At 58.0% G+C, this 25,767-nt stretch overlaps 1 protein-coding gene across 8 annotated transcripts; it reads right to left on the minus strand.

Annotated features, from left to right (window-relative positions):
- Nucleotides 1-672: 672 nt before the first annotated feature.
- BAHD1 (bromo adjacent homology domain containing 1) lies at nucleotides 673-25,538 on the minus strand. Of its 8 annotated transcripts, XM_045900348.3 has the most exons (9): nucleotides 24,131-24,267; nucleotides 10,516-10,599; nucleotides 9,896-10,099; nucleotides 8,131-9,567; nucleotides 5,985-6,367; nucleotides 4,749-4,908; nucleotides 4,288-4,364; nucleotides 3,433-3,533; nucleotides 673-2,949 (listed from the first exon to the last, which is right to left on the minus strand). In XM_045900348.3, exons 4-9 carry the CDS (start codon nucleotides 9,551-9,553, stop codon nucleotides 2,760-2,762), a joined length of 2,334 nt encoding a protein of 777 aa, XP_045756304.1. In that variant the 5' UTR covers nucleotides 9,554-9,567; nucleotides 9,896-10,099; nucleotides 10,516-10,599; nucleotides 24,131-24,267; the 3' UTR covers nucleotides 673-2,759. The 8 variants fall into 8 exon arrangements, with proteins under 8 accessions (XP_045756304.1, XP_045756306.1, XP_064426752.1 ...); XM_045900350.3 differs by lacking the exon at nucleotides 9,896-10,099 and having other exon boundaries at nucleotides 24,131-24,472; XM_064570682.1 differs by lacking the exons at nucleotides 9,896-10,099; nucleotides 10,516-10,599; nucleotides 24,131-24,267 and adding an exon at nucleotides 25,444-25,538.
- Between the last annotated feature and the right edge of the window lie 229 nt (nucleotides 25,539-25,767).

The raw sequence follows: 25,767 nt of genomic DNA on the forward strand, positions 1-25,767 counted from the left end.
TGCTATCTGTAGAATGATAGGCCACTACCCACCTCATGGGACTCTGGTGGGCAGTGTGGCAGTGCTCTGCAAGTCTGTGTCACCAGCACCCTCTATCGAAATGCACCTGCCCCGATGTCCATACCAGAACGAGGCGGGGGGCAGCTATGCTCTGCCCCCTAGGAATCCCCATGACCACAAAGCTTGCTCCACACGGAGTATGGTCAACTCGGAGGCTGGGCTGAACCAAGGTCCAAGCAGTCACAAACCGTGGGCCTGTGATGTGACCTTCATTCCCTCAGCAAGGAGGGCCAGACTAGACCCTGAGGCCCTAGGGCAGTTTCTGCTGGCCGGTTCCCCAAGGACATGACCCAAGGTGATGAGGTGCTATCCACTCTCTGCACCTACCTGGGGACCAGTTCCCAGGTCACTGGCCAGGGCAAGGCTGGCCACCCAAGGATTTCACATTGTCCAGGCAGGTAGCTCTGGCCACATGATGCCGAGAAGCTCTCCTCGCCGCCCCCCCCCCCCCCCCCCCCGCCGTCTCCCTTCCTCCATCTGCTCTCCCCCTACTTTCCTGCCCTATTTGTTTATTGGCCTTAAGGCCAATTTGTTTGGCTCACTACTAAAGAGTAGTGAGCCCCTCTGCACATACAACCCCCCCAAAAAGATGACAGGACACACAGGGAACAATCCTTTTCTAAATCAATACAATTTTTCAAATTTATTTTTTTCTTAAAGAAGTACTTCTAATCTCTGTCAAAAGGGAGGTGAGGAAAGGTCCTCCCTCCCTTGTAAACACTGAAATACAGATCTGAGAAACCAGGGTCGACACACACAAAAAGTGCATTTTACAAAATATCAACTAAAATATATTTTACATGAATTATGCTTCCATTGAAATTCTACCAGCTGCATTTTTAGGTTCGAAAAAATATTTCCACATCTAAGAGATTTCAAAAGCATTTAAGTTCTGGGCAGCAGACCCTGCCTCTGGGGGAGGAGGGGCCTTGATCTCCTCTCCTGCTGAGTGAGGCTGGGCTCCTTGGCCGCAGGAGCCCAGCACCCTGGGAATGAGCAGGCTCCCAGGCTGGCTCTCCAGAGCCCCTGCAGCCACTCTCTGCCAACCTCTTTTACTGCCCCACTCCTTCCTCCAAACAGCTTATTCAATACAAGGGCACCCTAGTCCCTTCCCCTCGGGTTTGGGATTGGGGTTTCCATGTGTAAATTCGCCTCTGAAGCCTCCAGGCCTCCCCCAAGCCCAGTGACCAATTGGGAGCAGCCTGTCTTCTCAGGGATAGCACAGGGCCTGGGGTTGTTGGCAGGGCCCTGGGGGTTCGCTTTGACCTCCCTCTCCAGACCCAGCCTGACTGTCCTCACCCAGTGTCACCTCCTTAGCTTGGGCTGGGTCTGTGCCTGCCCCTTCCTAGGGGAGGAGGAGGAGGAGCGCTGCCCGCTGCCCTCTTGGCTCCTGCCGCCAGGGGTGTGCCCTGGGGAAGTGCTACCAGCGGCGCCCAGACCACACAGTGCTCCTCTCCCCCTCCCCACCAATGCTCCTCTTTGGTACAAATAGGATAGGACCAGGCTGCTCCAGCCCCCTCACAGAGCCCTGGGGGGCCAGGGGCCTAGTCCTGGCAAGGACAACAGGGGGCCCAGCCTCCTAACCTACTCTGGGGAGCAGCATGAGGTGAGAACAGGGCCCCTGGGAAACAGGAACAAACTGAAAATGCAGGTCCTTAGCTCCTAGAGTGAGTGGCTGCAGCTCAGCAGGTCTGTGGACTGATACAGTGTTGATTCTCGCAGGGATGTAAATTAGTGCAATCTACAAAAGACCAGGGTAAGGGTGGGGGGCAAGGGGAGCCACAGCACTCCTTTGGTTTGATTTCAGGTGGGTGTGGCTTGAAGAGTCAGGTACGAAGTTCTGCAAGAGGTTTCCTACAACCTCCAAGTGTAAGGCAAGAGGAAAAGTCTTCAATAAATCAGGTAGCAATTTTCCTTGCCCCCTGCCCACCCCCTCCCAGCTCCCTTCCGCCCTCCCAGACATGACAAACCCCATGTTGACCAGTTAGCTTCTGGGAAGCCAGACCTGCTGGATGGCCCTCACCAGGAGGCAGACAGGAAGCTGACGCCCACAAGTGGGCCACACCCATGACTGTGCGCACTGGGTAACTTGTCCCAGCGCAGGGGCTACTGCAGGGGCAAAGGAGGAAGCCAGGGAAAGGCCCCGAGTCTAGAAAGAGAAAGTCTACGCTCTGGAAGCCAGACTCTGGCTCTCTATGCCTCAAAGGAAGGAGCTCGGAGCTGTGCTAGAATCTGGGAGAGCCTGGCCCCAGGCTGAGGGGGAAGCAGTGGGTCACAGTGGGTGAGGTAAAGCTGGCTCCCGCTCGCCTCCCCCCGCCTTGCAGGGCCCGGGGAGGGCTAAAGAAGAGCCTGTTGGGCCTTATTCCTGAAGGACTGGACTCTCCCCTCCCCCCAGGGCCCCATGCCCCTCGGGCTTGGCCCAGCCTCAGGGAAGACTGCTTCTTCAAGTCTCCACCCAGGCAACCACAGAGAGGTACTCTGGGCCACGCTGAGGGCTGCGATGCTTTCCTTGTACCCTGGCCTCCCCTTCCCTCCCCAGGGGCCCAGTACCCATGGGGGTCCCTGCCCTCCCCCCAAGAGAACCGCAGGCCAGCAACCTCGAGCCCCTGTGGCCCCTTAACCAAGTGCCGTGCTTCAAGCAGTGCCCCCGCCTCGGGCCCCACTTGCCCAGGGGCAGGCCCAGGGTAGGCCTGCGGAGGCTACTGAGGGTTCTTGAGGATGCGGCCATGGCGGAAGTCATAGACATGGCGGCAAAGGAACACCAGCTCAGGGTCCGTGTCCTCGGGCACCGTGCGGTGTGGCGGGGTAGAGTAGTCTGCAGAGGGGGGCACCAGTGCGGTCTTTCGGCTGGGGAGGCCCTCGCCTCGGCGCTTGGCCATGGCACAGAATCTGCAGCGACACACACCATTTGCTGTCTTTACCGCAGCCGCCTCTGCAGGAAGATCAGCTCCTTCCCCACCCTGCCCAGAGAGCTGGGGCCTCCCCTCCCACCCCCACAAGAGCTGGTGCTGCCTCCATCCCTGGCCCGGGGGCTCCAGCCTCTCTGCCGATCGCCAGATCGCCAGTCCATCTTCTCGGTCACTGGGGGAGCACATCTGCTGGGACCTCCCTCCCAACACCTGCCAATTTTCCTCGATGGTTCTCTGAGAGCAGTTCTGTAGCCGCCCCCAAACGCTGCCCCAACCACTCTGCCTCAGAGGAGGAACAATTTTTCTTCTACAAACATCAGAAGGCAGAAGAAGGCTGTGAGGTAGAACGTTCTGGGAGGTCAGGCCCTGTGAAGGAAATCCTCTTGGGAAGCTCGGGCAGCCCCTAAACAGCCCTGGGGAGTCTGAGGGGAGAGGCTAGCCAGACGGGCAGGGCACCACCCACCTGCAGTACTCAGCAAAGGTCAGCACATAGCATTTCTCCTCAATGCAGGCCACACTGTTCTGGTCCTGATGTCGCGATGCAAAGACTTCATTCTGCAAAGGCTCAAGGAGAGAGAGGGGGACGTTGGTACCAGGGTTGGAAGCATGTAACTGCAGAAGCAAGGCCGACATTAACTCTTCTGTTGGGACTCCTGACCTGAAATAACTCCAGCCAGTGCCCAGAAAGCCAGGGAGCATCCCACACCCCAGGGCACTCCTCCCAGGTCCCATCCTACTCGGGAACAGCCAGGGGCCTATCCAGCAACGCCCCCCGCCCCATGTCATCAGCCTCCTGACCCCCACCCCCAGCTCAGGGGAGGAGAGGGGAAGTGGTACCCATCTCCCCATGAGATGAAAGGTCCAGCGAGGGCAACGAAGTGCTGGGGAGCCCAGGCCAGGGGCCGAGTGACCACGCCCGACGGCACTACCTCTCCCAGCACCCCGCTTGGTAGCGTGCCCGGGGGTGTCCCGAGCCTCTTCTCTCCTCCCTCTCGCGCCACACACAGCAGCCAAGGGGGCTAGGGGTACAGCCCCACCTCCCCTTTCCTGGGGCCACGAGGACGTAGCCACTCTGCTCCCACTCTGGCATGCCCCTGGGGGTCTCCCTTCCTGCTCCCCCTTTCAAGGAAAAGGTTACTATTCCCTTTGAAATGTGAATTGGGGCAGTGCTGCGAAAACAGGCTGAAACCCAGGCCCGTCTGTGGTGTCCAAGGTGACAATGACTTGACTGCCCGTGGCTGCCTCCCCATTCCATGTTCTTGGTGCCGCAACTTCTCCCTGCCACCCCGGCCCCCCCGACACTTGCCAGGCAACTCACCTCGTGCATGCTGGGACTGCGGCCTCCCTGTAAGTGCTCTGGTCTGTAATACCACAAGAGGCTCATCATCAGTTCTCCTAGGGGGACAGGAGAAGCAGTCATGGCTTGAGCTGGCAACCCCAGAGCAACTCAGACAGGCAGGCAGGCTGGCTACCTGCCCGGGACGATCATCCAACGTCGATGCCCGGGCCAATCCTACAGGCTCAGCCACCCATATCCCCTGCCTCGGGCCAAGCCTGGCAATTCAGGGGCCTGGAATGCTGTCAGGCATGGAGGAAGAAGGGGGAAAAGGTACTGACAGGTGAGGTGGGGGGACAGGTGCCCAGGTCCTGGTGGCCGACCCAAACCACAGGCCATCTTGCGGCCCTCAGCAGCAGACAGATGCTGGCTGAGTGGAGGGCGGCCTCTGTGGCAAGAACACGAAGAGACCAGTGCCAGCTCAGACTGCAGGCAGGGGGTACCTGATTCAGGGTTCTCCCAGAGGGCAGAGATCTTGGCCACATAAGGCGTGGACGTCTTCCGTGGGCCTGACTTGAGGAGGACAGTGTCCCGGACTCGGATCGTCTCTCCATGCCGCTCCACCGCCTGGTAGCTCTTTCGGATGGCTGGTTCTGGCTCATCCTAAGCAACAAACCAACGACACAAACGGGCTCATGAGGAGGGGAGGAAGGAGGGAGTGAGCGGAAGACATTCTCTGCGTGCTTTCCTCCGGGCAGTCAAACCACTGAGGATGGAATACTACAAAAGCAGTTTGCATAGTGGTCTCTTCTCCCTAAGCCTGGCTTTCAGGGCCAGGACAGGGGTTGGAGCTCCCCATGGCTGGAGAAAGGATACAAAATAGGAACAGGGGTGGGGCGCCTGGGTGGCTCAGCGTTAAGTGTCTGCCTTCGGCTCAGGTCATGATCCCAGGGTCCTGGGATCGAGCCCCATGTCAGGCTCCCTGTGCTGCAGGAAGCCTGCTTCTCCCTCTCCCACTCCCCCTGCTTGTGCTCCTTCTCTCGCTATCTCTGTCAAATAAATAAAAATCTTAAAAAAAAAAAAAAATAGGAACAGGGGTGGGAAAGTGGCCTAAAGCTTCTGGGGCTGCGCTGTGACCAACACAACCCAACAGCCAGTTCCCCTGCTCCAAGCCCCAGCATCGAGAAGGTCCTCAAACTTCCTATTGGGGCAATTTGGTTTTGATCTTTAAACCACCACCGTGAAGTGGCACGGCCCTGGGCAAATTACTTAATCTACCACTATACCTCAGTTTCCCTGTCTGTGAAATGAGGACAGGAACATGGGATATGCACCGCACAGCGTAGCGGTGAGGATGAAAGCACCTTAGCTCGATAAAGTTTAGTCGATACTCTTTTCCTCAACCCAGATGTTCCTGGATCACTCATATTCTCTGCCTAGCCCAATCTTCCCTACACATACACTTATCCAAAAAGCCTCTGGGAGAGTCCTCCATTTTATAAGCCACGATAGAAGAGACAGCATGAGCAAGGATGAGAGGTGGAGACACTGACCGTGCACCCCCTCACCTCCCCAAGGCCCGCGGTACCGGACCAGCCGGGGCTGGGGGAGCAGGCTGGGCCAGCACGATCAGTTCCCAGACAGGCTAGAGCCAAGGGTTCCCGGGGTCCCCTCACAGCAGGTCCTCTGTCCCCACGGCCACCTTCCCCTTCCCCCCGGGGCTAACAGCTGGCACTCACCAAGACATAGACAGCCTTCTCACACGCAGCCCCGACGGGCACCCAGCCATTAGTGCGGCGGCGGCGGCGGCGGCGCGGGCGCGGGCGCTGCACACGCGGTTGCTTGGGGTGGCTGGGCCTGCAGGCGGCCTTGCTTCTCGCCGTGTGCCTACAGCTAGAGCCCGTGCGCAGACCCGACTTGGAGCCGCTGGGAGGCTTGGCGCTCTGAGGGCACGCGCGGGCTACTGTCTGGGGCTCCGAGGTGGGGGTCTGAAGATGGGGGACGGGCTCTGCTGCAGGCGGCACGCTGGGCACAGGGCATCCCAGGAGGGGGTGGGCAGGTGAGGCAGGGTGGCCGGCTTCCGGGAGAGGAAATTCCAGCTGGCCCAGGGACCTGCAGCCTTCTGGGAAAAAGGAGAGAGGGGGTGAGGGCAGGTGAGGACGAGCACTAACCCCACTGGTGCCCCTGCTTTCAGAGCCTGCTCCTGTCATGCTGAGTGTGAAGCCTGAGGCCGCCGAGGTGACAAGCGGAGTCAGGGGCCTTTAAGGTGGACCATCAGAGTGACTGGCCAAGGGTGTTTTTTGCCCCTGGAGACTGGCCCACAGCCATCTCCATCTCCCCCTGCTAGCCTGAAAGAAGGGGGTGGGGGGTAATGGGAACAGTGTCTCTAGCTCTGACTTCATCTCCTCCAGAGCTCCCACAGTGCTCAGGAGCAGGGGGGCCGGGATCAGCCCGGGATATGAGTCCCAGACCTGCCACTCACTGGCTGTGTGACCTCCGGCAAGCCACGCTACCTCTTAGTGCCCTGCAACAGAAGGAGGGGCGGCAACCATCATATGGGGGTCCTGGGTGTTTCTCTTATCAATGCCTCGCATCAACCCTACGAGGTTAAGTCCCATGACCACCATTCTATAACGAAGGAAACCGAGACACAGAGCAGTTACTGGCTTGTCCCACGATCACGTGTCTAAGGAAGTGGGGAAGAACATTTCACTCCAGGCAGTCTGGCTCCAGAATCTGTACTCAATTACATGCCATGTGGCCTCCCACATGTAAAGCGCTTGGAACAATACCTGGCACGTGGTGCTTACTGGGGTTCCAGGGCGAGGGGGCAGGGTCCTGGGTCCCACGGATGAGGGGTCTAGATTTGGGAGAGTGATGCAAAAAAGAAGGAAAAGCCCAAGCAGCAGCCTGATCTCATTTCTTAGAGCTCCAAGTCACGCCAAAACCTGAAACAACCAGTCTGGCCAGAGTCAACTGGTCTATAAAGTTGTTTTATAGACCCCTACCAGAAGGGGTGTGGGGTGGTGGCAGGGAGAGCCCTGGTAAGGCCTGGCCTCTCACTTCACCAGCAGCAGGGCAGACTTGCCAGACAGGATGGCTCTGGTCACCTCATTTCCACCCGGGGGGCCAGGGCCGGAGCCTGGAGAGGCATGTGAGGACACTTCTGCCAGTTTGGGGGAAGAGAGCCCCGTGGAGGGCTGTCCCACCGGCTTCAGTGCAAGCCTCTCAGGTGTCCGGGCCTTGCTAGGAAGGCAGACACCAAAGCTCCAGGCCCTGTTAGCATCCTGCCTGTGTAGGGGACTCTGCCTGTCTGTTCTTGGCGTGTGCCCACTCTGTTAGCCCCTCGCGAGGTGAGGCTACGTCTGCGTACTACGTCCCCTTCAAGGCCTGTACGGCCAGGGCAAAGGAGTCCTCCTGCGGCTGGCACGGGGCCTAGTACCCACCACCCTTCCCATGAACACTGAACTAGGCCAGCACGCAGATAGAATGGGCTCCTGCAAGGTAGAATTCTAGCTCTCCTTGAGGGAGGCAGAGGGACACAAGAGTGACTTGGCAAAAGCCCTATTTTCAACATGTAACTTGCTACTCAAGAGTAGAACGGGCATCCTGATGGGGACGGAGGGGTGGCTCTCCCTGCCCCCTCCACTGCCACAATGCTACCTGCCATGACAAGAAATCCCCATAGACAGTGGGGAACAGAGCTAAGAGCTAGACACGGGCCCCTTTTCTGGGACTACTCCACGGTTTGGGGCGCGAAACTAGGGGAGGCCTCCCTTCCCAAAGCCCCCGACCTCCCACGTAGTAGCTAGACCTCAAGGAGCCCCACGCCTATCCATGGCCCACCCTGCTGCGACTGGACATCCCGCACCTAGGAAGTCTTACCTGCTGCAAAAGGCATTTTGTAGGGGCAGCCGCCGCAGGTAGTGCCGATGTGGGTAAGAGATGGGGGCAACATTTCACAGATGCTGTAGCCATTCACTCCAGTGTCCTCGCTAGAACAGTAGCGAGAGCCCCAGGGAGTGTGCTGGAAAGGGGTGCCTGCAGGCACTGAGCTCGGTGCCAAGAGGAGCCCCTCGTTAGGTGCAGCCACTGGGGACAACTTGCCCTCGGGAAGCATGGGGCAGGGAGCGTAGCCTCCACACTGCAGCCCGTCTTGGCTGCAGTAAAGGTAGAAGCTGCCTAGTGCAGTGAGCTCAGGTCGACCGCACAGGCCACTGTAGTGGGCAGGGTTGCCAGGCATTGGCAGGGGGGACAGCTGGGGTGTGGGGAAAGAAGGCTGGTGCAGTTCCTGCTTGGGGGCAGGCGACTCTTCACCCGGGCGCCCAGGCTCTGGCTTCAAGGCTGCCTGCCCGCCCATCAGCAGAGGCAGGTGGGGGCGCAGCCCCAAGGGACTCTCCAGAGCCTTGCTCAGGGGCTGGTAAGGTGGCTGGCTGGCTGGCCCCCGAGGGGTGGCGGATGGCCATGGCTCCTCGGGGTGCCTCTGCCAGCCGAGTGGGCCTACAGCCTCCCCAGAGCCAGGGCCCTGCTGGGCCTTGGGATAGTTCTTGCCATTGACCTTATTAGCCCACTTTGGCCTCGGAGCCCTCAGCGCCGGTGGCTCTGTGGAGCGCCCCTCTGCTTCTGGGTGGGCACGCGGTGGCCTCAGGGGTAGCTCCCGCTCCTGGCTCAGCTTCAGGAAGGCAGCTGCATTCAGGCTGGCCAGTCTCTTGGGCGCTGGGTCACCATCTCGACGGGCACCCTCATCCGGTGCTGGCTCTGGGGACAGGTCCCGACTTCCTCCTCCAAGGTCCTCGAGGCGGGGCCGCTTCTTGGAGGAGGACCAGCCCCCCGTGGCCCGGTCCCGGCTGCGGTGAGAGTCGCCCCCTCGGCTGCGACGGGTGCCCACCAGGCTGCTGGCATCCTCCCGCTCCAGCAGCAGGTTATTGAGGGCCTCCGCATTGAGGGAGGCCAGGCGCCTCTTGCGGGGCTGGGCAAGGCCAGGATCCTCACTGGATGGGGCTGGGCTTGGGGGCTTGGGCAGGTCAGGGGGGAGCTCATCAGCCTCATCTGCACTCCGTGGACCAGCCACATTCTCTAGGCGGGTCAGGAGCACTTTGCAGGCCTTGGGCTTCTCGGGGACCAATGGGCGCTTACGCAGTGGGTAGTTCTTGCGGCGCCCGGTGAGGTGTCCTGGGCTCTCGGGCATGCCTGCTTCCACACTCTCTGCCCCCGGCTCCGTACTGCTGCCTTCCATCTGCAGGGGCTCCCGGCGGCCAGAGGGGCCCGAACTCAGCATGGGAAGGGACTTCCTCCGTGTGTGTGTCATGGGGTACTTCCAATCTGCAGGGCAGAAGCGAGAAGCCCACCGTGACCTGCCTGGCCTGCTTTCTCCTCTGCTGCAGCCCGTCCAGTGTCAACGCCCTCCCCCTTCAGTAACTCTGGCCTACCCTCACCCCATCTACAGCCTGGATTTTCCCAAGACCCCTCTTCCGGAGTGCAAAGGTCCAGTGGGCTCAGGCCACCAACAGCTGTGCAAGGACTGGCTACCCCACTCTTCTTTTAGCCTAGGGTCCTTCTCTGAACTAAGCCCTTCAACAGCCTATGGAAGGATGCAGGCCCTGGGGTCAGAAGACAGAAGGCGCTGGGGGCAAAGTTCTCAGTTCTTTACCTGTCCTTCTCCCGCTAGATACTTATCACAGGTCAGGAAGAGGCTCTGAAGACACCAAGCCAGGATGGGGCTGGGGTGGTGGGAGCCCATCTGCTCCTTCAATAACATTACCAATCCTTCCCCCATCTTGGGGCTTCTGAGGTTGGCCACAGGAAGATAAGGACAGAGACAGTGAGGAGCTAAGGTGAGGACCCGCCTGCTGGGCTGTGGAGAAAAACAAAGTCCAGCCTGCGGCGACACCCTGCCTGGCACGTACAGCAGGACAGCCATAACCTGGGTCTTGCTGGAAAAGCCCCCTGAAGGGGAAGGCCTGGCTGTGAGGAGTCCAGGGTCAGGGGAGGTCTCAGCTGGCCCCAGGAGCCAGCATTCCTGGGTAGGGACCCCACGCAACAGCCTCTAAGAGTTCGGGAAATAAAGTATCAAAGACAAGAACTAACTGGAGACAAACCAACAAACCAAACCTGGGCTGCCTTGCTAGCCCTGCCCTGTTTCTCAGGTCTCCCTCCTGGTAGGCAAGATGCCAGGCAGAGAAGAGGACTGGGGGGGTGGGGCATGGCAGGAAGCCCAAACCCCTGGACAGAAAATGCCCATGACCAGGCAGCATCCTACCCCCAACATACCTGGGGCAGCCTGGGCCCCGTCCTGAATGAGAGGCCAGAGCTGGGCTGTATCCTGGAAGCTGGCACGGCCAAGGCAATGAAGAACTGGCGGGGGGGGGGGGGGGGGGTGGAGGCGTCAGTGTCAGTGGTGTGAGACGACTCAGCCGTTCACTCCCTACCTGCTCCCCAACCCAAAGCAAGGTGCTGCCTAACAAGGTGCCAGACAAGGCTCTGCCCTCCCAGGCACCCCGCAGCCCCCTCCCCACCCAGCAGGCCCAGGCTTTCCAGCCTGATTTCGCCACTGCTGCTGTTATTCATACTCCCTCTCCCAGAAAGGCTGGGAGCAGTCCCTGCTGGGCCAGGATTTAACCCTGAAAGCCCCAAGCCTGAAGGCTCCCATGGATTCCCGAGCCCTTCCCAGGCAGCTCCTGTGGCCGTGGGCCAGTGGCTGGGGTCACTGGTTATCTTCTTTCCCCACACACACTGTACTAGTTGAGAAAGAGTTCGGAAAACCAGGCTGAGAGCATCGTGGGTGTCAGGCTCAGAAAGGACTCAGAAAACTGGAAAAGGGAGGCACCGTGCCAGGCACAGCTCTGGCCACATGCAGGACCCTGCCACTGCCCGGAGACCAGGTGGGGCAAGACAGGGGCACAGGAAGCAAACCCACTCCTCCCTGAAGCACAGATAGAGGAGGGCTCCTAAGAAATCCCAGGTGGTCGGATAGGCTCCCTAACACTGCCCTCCCCCCCCGCCCCGCTCCCATGCAGGGTGGCCCCCCATCCCTGTTTGCTCAGCGGGCTTATTAGCAATGCCTCCTTGCACTCCGAAAAAGCATCCTTTACAATCCACAGGCCCTCTTCTCAAACACGGGGCACCCCTTTGCTGGAAGAGGAGCCCCAACAAGAAGCACATCTGTATTTCCTAGGAAAGCCTAGGCCCAGCCCTTCCCCACCCCCAAAGGGCCTGGAGACAGAGGATCCGTGAACAGACCACAGACCGCACAGCTGAGCAAGAGCCGAAGCCCCTCAACAGGCCCCAAGTTACCGGAGGAGTCAGGCCTGGGAATGGCTGGGGGCCAAGGCTAAGGTCACCTGGGCTTGTGGCCTTTAAGGACATGGACACCAAGTACAGAGCAAGGAGGGGCCAGATGGGAAAGAGAGTGAGCTCAGGGAGGTGCTTGCAAGCCTGGCAAGCAAAAGTGCTCTGACTGGAGGGCTGACTGGCCTGTCCATCGTTGCCCCCCTACCCGCCCAGTTTGCTGGTGGACCAGTTGCAAGGGTGGACTCTGCGATACTGGCCCCACCCCCTCAGACTCCCCCTCTCCACATGCAAAAGGTGCCAGCAGGGAGAGGCTGGGAGGAGGGGAGCCTGTCCCCAGAACTTGGGGACGTGTTCCCTATAGTGTCTTCCTCCTTTACCTCCCATTCAGCTCTCCAGTCCCTCAGGGACACCCACTGTCCCCGGATCCCAGGAAGCCTGTAAATCACAGGGTGCACATCACATTTCCAAATCAAGCCTAAGAGCTTCCTGCTAGCCTCTCCTGAATCCACTGAACCCCTTGTCACCGGCAAGAGAACTCCTAACTTTCATGTGGTGCCTCAGACAGCAATGTCACTCACCGTCCTGAGGAGAGGCTGGGGTCTCTGCCGCCTGCCTCGCTGCACTCCCATCTGAGGAGAGCGAGTATGAGTCATGCTTTGAAGGCGGACTTGTGAGAACCTCAGATGCAGCTTTTCCCTGGGGTGGGGCTGGGTGCAGGGGGCTCCCAGACTGCCAGGCCCCTCTAACCTGCAGGGGTGGCCCAGCTCAAGGGGGGAGGGCATGGAGAAAACCCTGGGAAAGCAGGAGGCGTGGTTCCCATTCCAGCTGGCCAATCCTCCTGCTGTCCTGTCCCCACACACTAGCCCAACCAGGAACTTCCTACCACTGCCGAGAGAGACAAGGGTGCGTGGGCTCTCTCAGCACCACCCTTTTCTCGGGAAAGCCCTGCCCTCCCAGGCATAGGTAGTCCGGGTCCCCTCGGGAGAAGGTTCCTAGGAGGGACTCCCCAGGGCATATCACTGCTCACCTAGACTGTGTCAAGTTAGCTCGCACTGAAGAAAACCAGTCTGACTGTCCCCAGCTCCGATGAGCAAACAGCCAGCTGCCATGAAGGACAGTGGCCGGCCGGTGTCCTCCACGCCAGAGACCCAGCAAACCACAGGCTGAATCCAAAATCCCGAGTGTACTCTAAACACAGCAAATAGGCCGTCACAGGCCCAGGCACTGTGGGTCATGAAATTGAGGGGGAGAGCAGGCCCAGCAGGCCCAGCTGAAGCGTCGATACCCCGCATCCCACGTCTGTCCAGGGCTAGGAGTCCTCCCCACACAGGAGCAGAAAGGGAGGGACGACTTGGCTTTTGCCCTCGGGCTGCAGCAGCATCAGGCACCTGGCCCACTCTCACGGGCAGGGCACACCCCAGGGGCTATGTGCAAGGGAGGTCAGAGGCCTGGTGAGTGTGGGCTGTGGGCAGCACTGAAGGGAACACCAGGGGGTCAAGCCCAGATCACTCCTGTAAGCAGGGGCTGCCCTGGGGCAGGAAGACGTTGGCCACAGCTCTCCCCCCACCCCTTATTTACTCAGCTCTAGACTGTACACCCACCTCCATTCTTAGGGGTTCAGGACCCAGGGCTCTGCCCCACTGCCCTTCCTGAAACCTCTCTCACCCACTCAGGCAGGTCTTAGGCAAAGGCAGACCAGGCGGTCACCTGGGTGAGGGTCAGGAAGGGCCCGGACCCAAGCCGCCTCCCTCGATGATACCCGAAGTCACACAACTGGCACTGAGTTAAGCACTGCCTTCCAGTGCACACTCTCTTGGCGTAACTTCCCCCCAAAGGAATAAGAGCTTTTCACGAGCACTGAGCTTCTTAAATCTCCTATCAGAGAAGAAAGGCAGCAAGAGCACAAAGGCAGGCTCCTGCTCATTTAAATGTAGTTGGTGCTACTTCATGAAGCTGCTGAAACTCTTATGATAAAGCCAGGTTCAGCCATGGCTGTTATCTCTTGAATCCCCCCACGCTGGTAAACTGGAAAGAAGCCAGCCTTCGAGGGAGGCAGCCCCACATTTGCAAGCCAGCTCTGCCCCTGGTAAACAGCTTAACTTCCCTGAACTTCAGACTCCTCATCTCAAACAGATACATCAGAAGGAACTTACTTAGAGTGGTGGTGAGGATGACACGAGTCTCTGCACAGGCAGGCTAGCAGATGCCCCCACCCCGCCTTCCGGACCCACAAACAGAGGAGGGCAGTGTGCCCTTGGCGTGGGGGGCTCCCCACATCAGGGGCCCGGAGCCGTGGGGGCTGAGAGAAATCTGAAAACCCAGCCTGCACCTGAACTCTGCTCTGCTTGTATTCTACCAAAGACACCCAACCTTTCTCCTCAACCCCGGAGAAAGATGGACACTGGGGGGGGGGGGGGGGACTCGTGGGGGGCTCTGTTTACAACACAACGAGAGGACAGGGGCAGAAACTATACCCCAACAAACCCTGAACAACAGCTCCATGTGTCTGGGAATTACTCAGCTGGATGGTGAAAGGGCCAGGGGATGGGGTCAGGAGGCGTGCGTTCGCCAGCTCCTGCCATGGGACTGCTGCTTCAGCACGAGCACCCACAGACAGTAGAAGTGCCCAAGCCTCCGGGGTGCTGCCCCCAAAGAGAAAGCAGTGGCCTCGGCCACTGGCCCCGCCTCCCCGGTGCCTGTTCAAGCCTCACCGACTGTGGGCACCTAATTCACTGGGCAGTCAGGCTGGGATCCTACAACACTTGGGCAGGAAGCACGAACGCCACCAGACGGAACTGGCCCGACCCGTCTGGAAACAGCTCGTTTTATGGAGTGCCTTCGGGTCTGGTGGCCATCTGAAGAGCTAGGTCCGCCCCTGGAGGCACCAAGCCGATCTATGGCCTGTCAGACCACCTGCTCCTCCCACTTCACACTCGAGGCCCCCAGGAGCCGAGAGAGGTGGCGGCACCCAGGCAGCGAACGTTCACACCCACGCCACGTTGCGTCTGGTACCTCGGCCAGCCCGGCCCCTTGGCTGCTCCTGTCTGCTATGACCATCCCAGCAGGAGGGCCCACACACACAAGCCCAGAGCTGCACCCAAGTATCCAGAACCCCACTTACTTCTGGCTTCAGACGCAAAGCCGGACAGCCTGCCTCTTGTAACTAAAGGAACACAAATCTCAGTGGGGAGGAAGGGGAGTTCTGAGTCAAACTATAAAGGGACTCTCTGATTTTATATGAGAATTGCAATTAAGTGCAGGAATATAGTTAACAGTAGAGCTGAAGGAATCTCCTCACTAGAAATTGCCAGTGCCCTGGTTGCGGGGCAAGGCCCTTCCTTTAGGTAGGGGCTGACAGTGAGAGAGACAGTGTACCCCTAGGATCTAGAAGTCAACATACACACGTGGACCACTGAACGAGGATACTGGGCAGAGAGCACTGTATTTTAGTCACACCACGGTGCTCTGCTTTAAGAAACTCTAACCTGGGTGCCTGGGTGGCTCAGTTGGTTAAGCGACTGCCTTCGGCTCAGGTCATGATCCCAAGGTTCTGGGATCGAGTCCCACATCAGGCTCCCGGCTCAGCGGGGAGCCTGCTTCTCCCTCTGACCCTCTCCCCTCTCATGCTGTTTCTCTCTCAAATAAATAAATAAAATCTTAAAAAAAAAAAAAAGAAAGAAAGATAACCTGACAAATCAGAAGGTAATCACATGCAATGCAAAACTAGTTTGTAGAGGGTTTCCTTAAAGGCACACATACCCTCGTGAGGTGATGTGCCTTCCCCAGCTTCTTCCTGGTGCACACCCCCTGTGCACACGAGGTAGACCCGCATCCGCAGGTGCCAGTCCAGCTAAGCCAGAGCGCCTGCTGCTCATTCCCAGGCACACGGCATCTCTTGTGACTTTACTCATTCAGCCAACACTGGCTGACCTCTCACCGTGGCTCAACACAGCAGATGTGAGACCTGCAGCAGCTAGAAGCCACGTCGTGCTGCCGCTGATCCTAAGTAGGGCTGGTGAACAGCCTGAACTTCTCGGAGCCTCGGTATTCTTGTCTACACAGCAAAGCTGTTATGAGGATCAAGTTAAATGAGAATGTGTGCCTAGCAGAATACCTGGGATAGATACAATAGGTGCTCAATACGAGCTCACTCTTTTCCCCTGTATGTCAAGTATGAGGCTAAATGCTGAAGTAAAACGCCAAAGAGACGAAGAAATTGGGGCTTGGACTAGTAGGGAGAAAGAGGACGAGACAGCGTGACAAGGACTGTAACAGGGTCCTTGGGGTTTGGCGTGGGGAGCTCTGGCTCCAGGGCAGCTTCACGGAGGCCAAATCGGAGCCGGGTCTGCGTTTCGACACTGACCGAGGGCCTGCTTCCTGCCGGGCGGGTGCAGGGAGGAAACAACAGCCCGAGAACTTTGCTTCATAAATATCTGGATGTAGGAAGGAGCAACAGACCAAAGTTGAAGTCTTGAGGCAGGAGACAAATGCAACCGTTCCCAGACTCACCTTTAGGAGCTCCATGTAAGATTACTCCAGCCCTGGGGGACAAGAGAGTTCCAGGCTAAGGCTCCCTCACACCTTCCCACCCAGACTCCACAGCGCCCAGGCTGGGCCGGAAGCACATCTACTTCTGGAGCAGGACCCGTTTGCTCCGGGCAGTTAACAGCGGGGGAGAAATCAACAGGAACAGAGACAGGGCACCCCAAAGCTCAGTAACAGGCCCTCCACAAAACCAACAGGAAATGTCATGCCTCTGACACACAATTCTTCAAAAAACACAACAAAAGCTCATCAGCCTGCTCCGGACACCTGCCCAGGAGGGCAAAGGATACATGTTGTTTCAACCACCAGGACACTGCCGGAACCAACAACTTAGATTTCTAAGATGGTCTGCCAAGCCTGGAGGTGCTATCTCTTGTCCTGAACAGAAGAAACTGGCTGGCCAGGCCAACCTGGGAGCTCTGCCCTCAGACTCCCCGGTGGAGGGCTCACCTCGTGAGCCAGCCACGAAGAACAAGACCCAAGACCAGGCCTTCCCAACACTCCACCAGCACAGTCAGAACCACAAGGCAAACCCTACTAGAGTTTCGGGGACCCAACACAAATACCTCACAGGTAACTAATTAACTAAATGATCAGTGCCACCCTCATTAGGAGGCGAGCTCCATGGGGACAGGTGGGCTCTGCCTGCCTTAGCACTAAATCTCACCCGCAGGGCTTAATAAGAGCTTGTTGAATGAACAAAGATCTGGCTGCCCACCTGCTCCACCCCATTTAACATTTCTATTCTAGACTGATGGCATCACTTGGGAACTCTGACCCCCCCCAACTCTCCCCAATTCCCAGGAGTCCACTGTGCCTCTTCAGTGTGATCAACAGTTCAACAGGGCTACTTGAGGGTAATCTCCTGTATTTACGTAGCACCACCCTCTTCCACTACCATCCTCTTCCCTCTCTCTCCCAACTTGCCCAGCTAAACCTCAGGAAAATACTCCTCTTGTTCCACCTCTTACTCCAAAGCATTGAGCAAGCAGGGGCGGAACTGGAGGCACACCTGTATCAAGACAAAGAATGTCACAGACATTCAGCTGAACTCAGCCGCAGAGAACCAGCAGTATCAGTCCCCGAATCTCCGAAGTGTGCGGGGTAGGGAATACTTGATTCACCGCCGAGGCTTCTAGTCTAACAGGATGGCTAATGTTTGTCAAGCACTCACTACGTGCCCAGCACCACCCTAAACGTGTAACATTCACTCTCATTTATCCTCACAATTGCCTCATGAGGGGGTTGTCACCATCTCATCCAAACAAGGAGAGAACAGGTACAGAGGGGTAAAAGAACTTGCCCACACTCCCGTGCTGCAGACGGTAGAGGCGGGGCAGGTGGGGTCAGTCCCAAAGCCCACACCCCCACTGCAACACAGGACAGCTGGCTGGCTCACGGACCAACGTTCCAGATCAACCTGCACGGTCAATTTCGCATATTCTGTGTTGTTTTAATTTTGGTATTAGCTTCTTCGTCATTTTTCCTGATTTTACATCACAAAGGAACTGAAGATGTACTCCAATGAAATGGCAGCGGCGGGCCAGAGAACATACACATACTTTTACAAATTTTTTCTACAGCAAAGTCTGCTCAAAGTCCCCAGTCAACTCTCATATGCGCTTTGGTAAGAAATCCATTTCATATCCTAAGAAGGAGTAAAGGGCTTCGAAGAGTTGTCGTGATTTTACAATAAATCCAAAAGAGAAGGCTATAGACGGCCCCCACACATCTCACCACATCTCTTGAACCAGATGCAATCTCCCTCCAGCGCAAACTGCAATAAAGACTGACATTTGGTCATCACACTCTGACCGACCAGCCATCTTAATATTCAAAGATGTATTAACTGCCCCATGACTACCTCTCTTTGGGCTGAGTAAATCTAAGTCCTTTCAATTTTCTCTGAAGATCATGTCTTATAGTCATTTAATCCACTTTATAATTCTTTTCTCCGTCCTGTGGAATCTGTGTGAACCCCTCCAGGCACACGGCAGGAGACACCCCTCACTTCTTGAGGAGGGCCTGCCAACTCTGACTCTACTAGGAATGTGACTCCATCTGCCCTTCTGGCATACCTGTCAGGGTATCCTGGCATCAAACAACACCCCAACACCTTTCCCATGATTCCTACAAACATCCTCTAAACCCTAATAATTCACCTCTCAACCACCTGGCCAGATGAGAATGTGATTAACAAACTGAATCTCCCTCCCTCCCCCACCCCATTTCAGACAGCGAGGCTCAAGTTGGAGAAGGGGCCCAAGGGTGGGCCACCGCTCTCCTCTGCAGGTAGGAAACTGAAAGAGCCTCATGGGGGGACTGGGAGGCAGGGAGGGTGGGCAGGAAACAGGAGCCAGAGATGGAAAGGAAGAAGCAGCAGCCACCACCACTCCAGGTGAGATCCTGGGGTCACAAAAGGCAGAAGCATACCTTAAGGTTCCACCTCCTGAACCAAGGGCAGGGGGTCAAAGCACGCTGTCCCCCCAAACCCACTGGAAAAGAAACGGACGTGAGAAAAAAGATATAGTAGACACCAAGTTTCTGCCTGGCATTGATCCTGTTAACTACAAGGAGTCACTTATCATTTCTTCCGTTCAGGTAACTTGGTCACAGTGCCTCGGAAAAAAAAAATTCCCATTTCAAATCTCAGAAAGGCTCAGAGACAAACCCATTCATTTATTCCTGGTGGATCAGGCCTGCAGAGGCTCTCAAGGACAATGTTTTTTGTTTTTTTGTAGGACGCTGAGTCAGGTGAATAACCAACCATCCTCTGCAGGTGTTTCCCACTGGGAAAAATGGAATCTGCACAAAAATCCTTCCAGGACACAATACAAAGTCCTGGACATGACTTTGCCCTGAGGCCTGCTCAGCAAACCCACAGTCCTCTGGTCCTGAGCGGCTGCAGCACATGGCCTAGGGCAGGGCACCAATTCTGCCACTGGAGGCCCTGGGCCTGCAGCCACTGCTCAGCTCGGTAAAGCCGCAAAGCCGAGGGGGAGACAGGAGCTCAGTGGAGCTGAGGGGGCTTGTCCGGCCAGCCGTCTGCCCCGGAGCAGGCCTCTGCAGCCTCTTCCTCCTCCTCCCTGTTAGCCGGTTTACTGCTCATTAGTGGTACTACCAGGAGGTGGGCAGGGGAAACATAAAGGAGCTGAAATTCAAACCGGGCCATCTTATTCCAGTGAGGTACCTCCCATAAAACCAGGCAGGATTTCATCCACCAAGATCTCCCTGGACCCCTGACCTGGGGAGGTCGAAGCAGCCCAGAGGGTGAGGAGCTGCAGAATCTCAGGGCCCGGGGCATCAGGAGCCTCTGTTTCTAATCTTCACGAGCTCTTGAATATTCTCTGTATTTCCTGCCTTTTCAAAGTTAACAGGCACTCTAGCCATGAGCTGGCCCATCCGGTCAAGGCCATGGACCCAGAGAGCATAAGTGCTGGGGTTGCCCTTGGTATCGAACGAAGCACTCTCCTTGTCCCTCTGAAGGCCCCCGCACAATGGCAAGTTCACAAAGGAAGTGAGCCTTGCCAGACTGTGTTAGCAAATTCCCATAAATACTTGGGCCAGGGTAGTACTGCTTATGTAAAATGCTTCCCCATTGAGAGATGCTGCTTTATTTACATTCTTCACAACCCATTCATAAAAAGGAGGCCCTTTAATGTTGGGGTTGTTCATATAATGCTCCATAAACCCAGCAGCTTCGGCTGGCAGCCTTAGTTCAACACAGGCTACTTCTCAGCTCCAGAGACTTTTTCCCTTAAGATTTTTTTTTTTCTTTAATGACTCACCTTGCAACAGGGCGCTGAGGCCAGATGTTGCCAAAGCAAGGCCAAGAGGAATAAGAACAGATAAAATGAAAACACACAGGTCCTCCCGAATGCTGGGATAGAGAGGTTGGAAGAGACGAAAATCAATAAATTGAAAATCCCCATACAACTTCAATGTGAAGTATGTATGTTGGGAGGTTGAATTCCTTCCAGGTTTACTGAAACTTCCTTTATGGATGTCAAAACCGTCCCCAACTTATACCTCTACCTACCAGAGAGATGGTGGGGAGGGAATTTTTTTAACCCCCAAAGAAAAGAAAGCCGAGGGCTCATTCTGGTCTTTAATTCGCATTGTGGATGAATAAAAAAACATTTTCTCTGCCTCTTCACAGACGTGTTCCAGGGGCTGCTGGATCCAAGAGGGGCACAACCGGCTCAGGGTCATGAAACTCGGGCAGACACCAGAAAGAGAGGAAAGACTGTGTTCTAGGACGCACAGCCAAACGGCCTGAGCAGCTGAGGAGAGAGCCCGGGAGATGCATTCTGAGGTAGCCTGTCTCCTGCCACAGTGGAAGCAAGGAGGAGAGAAGTAGTAGGGATTTTTTTTAATTGACGGGAGCGGTCTGCATTGCCATGGCAACTGTGAGGGGTGGCCTTCCCGCTTGGAAGGGAAATGCTGGCCCATTAATCATCAAACTGGGGCACAAAAGGGAGGTTTGGGGGAAAGGGGATGGATGCAGAATTTATTTTTTCACTGTCTCGAGTCAAACCAGTCCCCAGTTCTCTTTCCCATTTCCCCCATGGTCCAAGGTCTGATGGTAAACAAAAACGGAAGTTCCAAGAGAGTTGGGATCATAGCTTTCCCCTCGATGGGGTGGGTCCAGTGTGGGGCTGATCGTGCCTCTGATGTCAGTGACAAACACCTCTTCCAATGCCAGTCCCCAAAGTCCTGTCCACGGGCCAGACCCAGGAATCTTTTTCTTTTCTGTTCTCAAAACCGTGTTTTCTCCCTCATTTACACCCAGGATTGAGAAGAGATAAAACATATGGATTCGTTTAGCATGGACAACAAGGAAAATTGCCTAAGAGCAGCAAAGCCGGGTGCAGAGAATGGCCTGGCGGGGTAGGAGCAAAACAGCACTACAGCCCTTTTCAGTGCGTGTCTATATGGTGTCATGTGAGCAATCCAGAGGACGGACTCTCCACCAGCCGAAGTATCAGAAGCAACAGCTAAGTTCCATTTGTTCCCCACGCTAAAGCACCCCGAACATGCCCCATCTATGTGCCTTTGACAAAATAGGTTGGAAACCACCAAGGACTCCATACTGAGCATTTCTTGGGAAGAAGGGAAGGTTTCCCCTGCTCCCAATCAACTAAGCAGCCAACTGCATTTATTCATTCAACAAAACAGCATGCAGAGCAGTATACCAGAGATCCTAAAATATTCTCTCTCTCTCTCTCACACACACCACTTTAACACTCATAATGTCCCTGTCTTTAAGAAACCTCCAACCTACAAAACCACTCGAGAAGACACCATGTTATAAAATCCAGGGTCACAATCTCAGAGGCAAGCAATGGCGGCCTGGAGGGGCCTGACTGACAAAGATGAGTAGGGTTCAGGTGGGAGGAAAGGAAGGCAAGAGGCTCCTCACTGGGGACAACCAGAGAAAGCAGCAGAAGCAAAGATGCGGGGAGAGAACTGTGCCCCGCACGGCTAGGGGGGAGCCTAGGGGGTCCATCTAGGGTCAGGCTGCAGGAAAAGAAGAACCACTGAAAGTGTGTGGACAGGGGAATGACATGGGCGAAGGAGTGCTTTCGGAAGAATGATCTAGCAGCTGTGTACAGACTGGATCAGAAGGGCCAGAGGAAGCAGGAGGGAAAAGGCGGCCAGGACAACACAGGCCTGCCATGGGGACAGAAGAGCAACAGAAAGGAAGGAAAGGAGGGAAATAGGAAAAACAGAGAAACTCTTCACTGGAGTAAACTCTCCAGAGCAAAGCCTCCTAAACACCTGACCAGACTGACTTGAGTCTCCGGCCAGGTAAGAGCCTGTCAAAGAGGCAATTCCCCTTTATATTCCAGTGGCAAGACCAGGTCATCCCCATCTGACTGGCACCAAAAGAAATCACATACCGTGGAGCCCTAAAGGAGGTAAGAAGGCCTTGAAATTCATCATCCTCTGAATCTTAGACATACAATTAAATCCTCTCAGAACAAGCGTTAGTCTCCTGCATGAGATAATACCTCCCTTTCCCACAAGCCTCAACTCCACCCAGGCTGGGGTATAGACCCTTCCGAGGAGGGGGTCGGAGGGTGGCCGTGAATTAATTCCCTGCCCATACTAAGCAAGGCTGGCACGCAACTTTCCCAGGATGGGCCTCAGCTGGGAGAAGCTCCTAACCAACAGCTACCTGAGGTGGGACTTGAACCCAGAATCTCAGCAAAAGTGGACATTCAAGAACAGCTTCAGTCCCCCTGTCTTTGTGATCCGAACTCTTCAAAGAGGTATAGGGAACCTTGAGGAGCCCTGAGAGTTCTGAGTGGGTTTTTACAAATGGAAAACAGCATCCAGCTTAGAAATGATCACTGGTGGGGATAGAGGCACTCAAGAGCTTAAGCCACTGGTTCCCAAGTATCCTCTAGCTAGCCAACGACAGTGATGTCCCTCCAGGGCCCTTTTCTCCTTTTTTCAGAAGACATAGGAGTGGAGAGGGTAGTGGGAAAGTCTCTCGGGTGCCACAAAGGAAGAAGAATGGAAACCTTTTCATTTAATCATTAAATTCCTGCCTGGATTTATAAACTCCAGCTTCTCATTATCCTTTGTAGGTATCTTCTTGGCTAAAGAAAAGTGCTGAAAACAGTTGAGGATGGCTTGCTGGAGCACATTTGGGGGGAATCTCCTAGTCTCCACTCCAACTGGTCTTCCACCCTCTTAAGACTGTCGACAATGGGCACTAGATGTCCCAGATGGGACTAAATCTCTCCTCATGGGCAGACTCTGCTTGCTGAAACCCCTCATTCCTAGTAGGCTCTAGAGTGGCTCACCAGACTGTCGCCTAACCCGGTCACCACCGGCCAGGCCCACCGTGTGCACAACCCCACCTCTGCCCCTCTGCTCCAGCCGGGTCGACCCCACTCTTCCCAGGACCGGGAGGTGATCAGCGGCTGGAGCGGTGAACCATTGCCGCAGCTTCTCCCGGCGGGCACCCTGGCCCCCGCAATCCCTGGGGCACAGTCCGGCCCTGCCGCCCGCCCCTCGGGGTGGGTGGCTCGGACCTGCTCCCCTCCCCGACGCCACCACCTGCGCCCGCTCAGGCGCCGCCTTTGTCCGGCGCTTCACCGCGGAGCGGGCCCCTCGGGCCCGACCTGACCTGGCCCCCGGCCCCGGAGAAGAGGCGGAGAGGCGGGCAGGGCCAGACCAGGCCGGGCCGCGAGCACCGGGTCCCGCTGTCACTTGGAGGCGGTCTGACAACTTCGATCCCCCCCGCCCCACCTCGGACTCGGCCGCCGCTCCGCACGGTCTCCGCGGGGCCTCCCGCGGCCCACGCTCGCTTCTCGAACCGGTTCCCTTCCGTCTTCGGCGCCTCTCTTCCTTCCAGCCCGATAGGGTCGGGTCTACATTACCCCCGGCCCCGGTGTGGCCCCCAGCCCCAGCCCCCCATCCAGCAATAACCGGTCAGCTCCCAGCGCGGGAGGGCGCCCCCCACCCTGAGCGGGCGATCCCGCGGCGCCGCCCCCGGCCGCGGCCCCTTGCCTCGGGGACCGCGATGGGGGAGGGGGCGGGGAGGGGGCGCGGCGGGGGGGGGCGGGGGCCTTGCCGCCCGCGCACTCGGAGGCGAGCCCGCTCCACCGCGGCGAGGAAACGACCGGCGTCCTCCCGCCCTCCGCGGCCCGGGACGCCCGCGCCGCCGCCGCCCGGCCGAGCTGCCACCCTGCGGCCGCCACCCACCCCGCCCCCAGCCTGAGAGGCGGGCGGCCCCCGGGGGCTGTCACCTCGAGGCGCGCTGCGCTCCCCGATGGCGGGACCGTGGCGCCGGACCCGTGGAGAGGGAGGCGGCGCGAGCAGGCGGGCGGCCGCACCTGCTTCGCGTCGTCCGTCCGTCCGTCCCTTCCCGGGCTGGCGGGGGCGGCGGCGCGGCGCGCTCGGTGGGGCGCGCTGACGGGCGGCCGGTCCTCTCCCCTCCACTCGCCTACCTCCCTTGCTGGCTCCCTCTCGCCTGCTCGTTCCTTCCTCCCCGCCCCCCCCCCCCGCCCTTCCTCGACCCCGGCCCCTAGCTCACCCGGACAGCGGCGCGGACGGCGCGGCTCTGGGCGCCCGCAGGCCCCGGCCGGGCTGGAATCCGGCGGCTGGAACCCCCCGGGGGCGCTCAATTCCCGGGCTCCACGCTGCTGCGTCAGCGCCTCCTCCTGGGGGCCGGGGCCGGGCGGGCGGAGCGGGGGCCGCGGCCGGGCGGGGCCGTCGGGGGGGCGGGAGCGCCTGGCCGGGGCGGGCGGACGGCGGGGGCCGGACGGGCGGGGCAGGCAGCCGGACGGGCGGGCGGCGGGGGCCGGGCTCCGGGATCCGCTACGCCGCTCGCGGTTCCCCCACAAACTCCCCGAGAGCGGAGCCTCCGCCGCCCTCCTTCCTGCTTCCTCGTCCCCAGCCAATCAGCAGCGCGCCCCTCGGCCAGCTCCGCCAATCAGCCGCCCCGCCCTGCGCTGGCCCTGCCAGCCAATCCGGCCCTCGGCTCCCCCTCCCGGTCTCCGACCAATCAGAACCGTGGGTCGGTCGTCCCAACGCAGGGGGCAGCACGAGGCGGCCGGGGGAGGCGGTGCGGGGAGTGGTGGGGCCTGGGGGGAGGGGTACGGTGCCAAGGGTGGTGGCGGGGGGTGGTTTTCTTTGCCGGCTTCTTGGATTTTTCTCTTCGGCTGCAGAGCCTGAGCCGGTATCCCATGGTGACCCGACCCTGGCGCCCCAATCCCCCAGCTGCTACCCCACCCCCCGAGAAATCTTATCTCGCCCCCGCCCTGGCCGTCACCCCTCTACATCCCCTTTCCCCCTTCTCCTCCTTAGCACCCACTGTAGAAAACTGCGGGCCGAGAAACACCCCACCCTCGCCAGCGGCTGCTGCCCCCAGGGCAAAGCCTCGGGAAGACCAGCCGAAAAATCAAGCGAGGACAACCCCCCTTTCCTGCAGAAAGGGCCCCAGACTCCAGCGAAAGGGCCCCGACTGCTGAGAAGCCCCTCCCGCCCTTGCCTCATCTTTCCGACTTCCCTGCCTGCCACGTCTCCTTTCCTTTCATGCAAGGTCGGTCCTAGCTCGGTAACCCCTCACCCGCATCTCTTTTTCCTCTTTCTCCCCTTCGTCTACCGCCCCCCACTCCAGCTCCTAATTCACCTTTCTCAGAAGCAGAGTGTGGAACCCTCATCCATTCCCAGCTGAGAGCAGAGCCTGGTCTGTGAGTCCTTGACACCCACACACCCTCTTCCACCACCGCGGGCAACATCTGAGCTCTCCGGGGGAGGCGGGAGGGGGCGGGCAGCCTGACAGCCCCGGCTGGCCTCCCTCCCTGGCGTCCCCAAGCCGGGATGGGACCGAGCGTGGACACTTACCTGGCTTCCCCCTAGTCACCGAATGCCGTGGCTCCGTCTCACACCCACAGACGTGCCTTTCCAAGCCCGAGCACGCTCGCGGGGTCAGCGGGGTGGGTGGGCACAGCGGGCTGAGGTCACACGGAGGGGTGGGAGGTCCCTGGGAGGTGCGGGAAGGGGCTGTGTCTCGGGCAGCTTGTGTCGCCAGGGACGGCAGAGGGCTTCACGTCAACAAGCCCTGGCTGTGCACACAGTAGGTTCTTGAGAAATGCTGAGTCCACCCCAGAACAAAGCCTCATTCCCAATTCAGGCGGGGGAGGGGAGGTTTGGGAGGTAAAAGGAGCA

Source organism: Mirounga angustirostris, unplaced genomic scaffold (genome assembly GCF_029215605.1).
Source record: "Mirounga angustirostris isolate CCGP_5_RB_7025 unplaced genomic scaffold, mMirAng1.0.hap1 SCAF_9, whole genome shotgun sequence".
NCBI lineage: Eukaryota > Metazoa > Chordata > Mammalia > Carnivora > Phocidae > Mirounga > Mirounga angustirostris.

What these genes read in the sequence shown, in the direction of transcription:
- BAHD1 (XM_064570680.1), bottom strand. Translation starts at nt 25,259, where the DNA reads ATGAGGGTTCCACACTCTGCTTCTGAGAAAG. An exon ending in ACACTCTGCTTCTGAGAAAG is followed by an intron (nt 9,568 to 25,228) that starts GTGAATTAGGAG and finishes TCTGCCCTGCAG; the next exon opens with ATTGGAAGTACCCCATGACA. An exon ending in CTGGGAGAACCCTGAATCAG is followed by an intron (nt 4,365 to 4,748) that starts GTACCCCCTGCC and finishes CTGTCCCCCTAG; the next exon opens with GAGAACTGATGATGAGCCTC.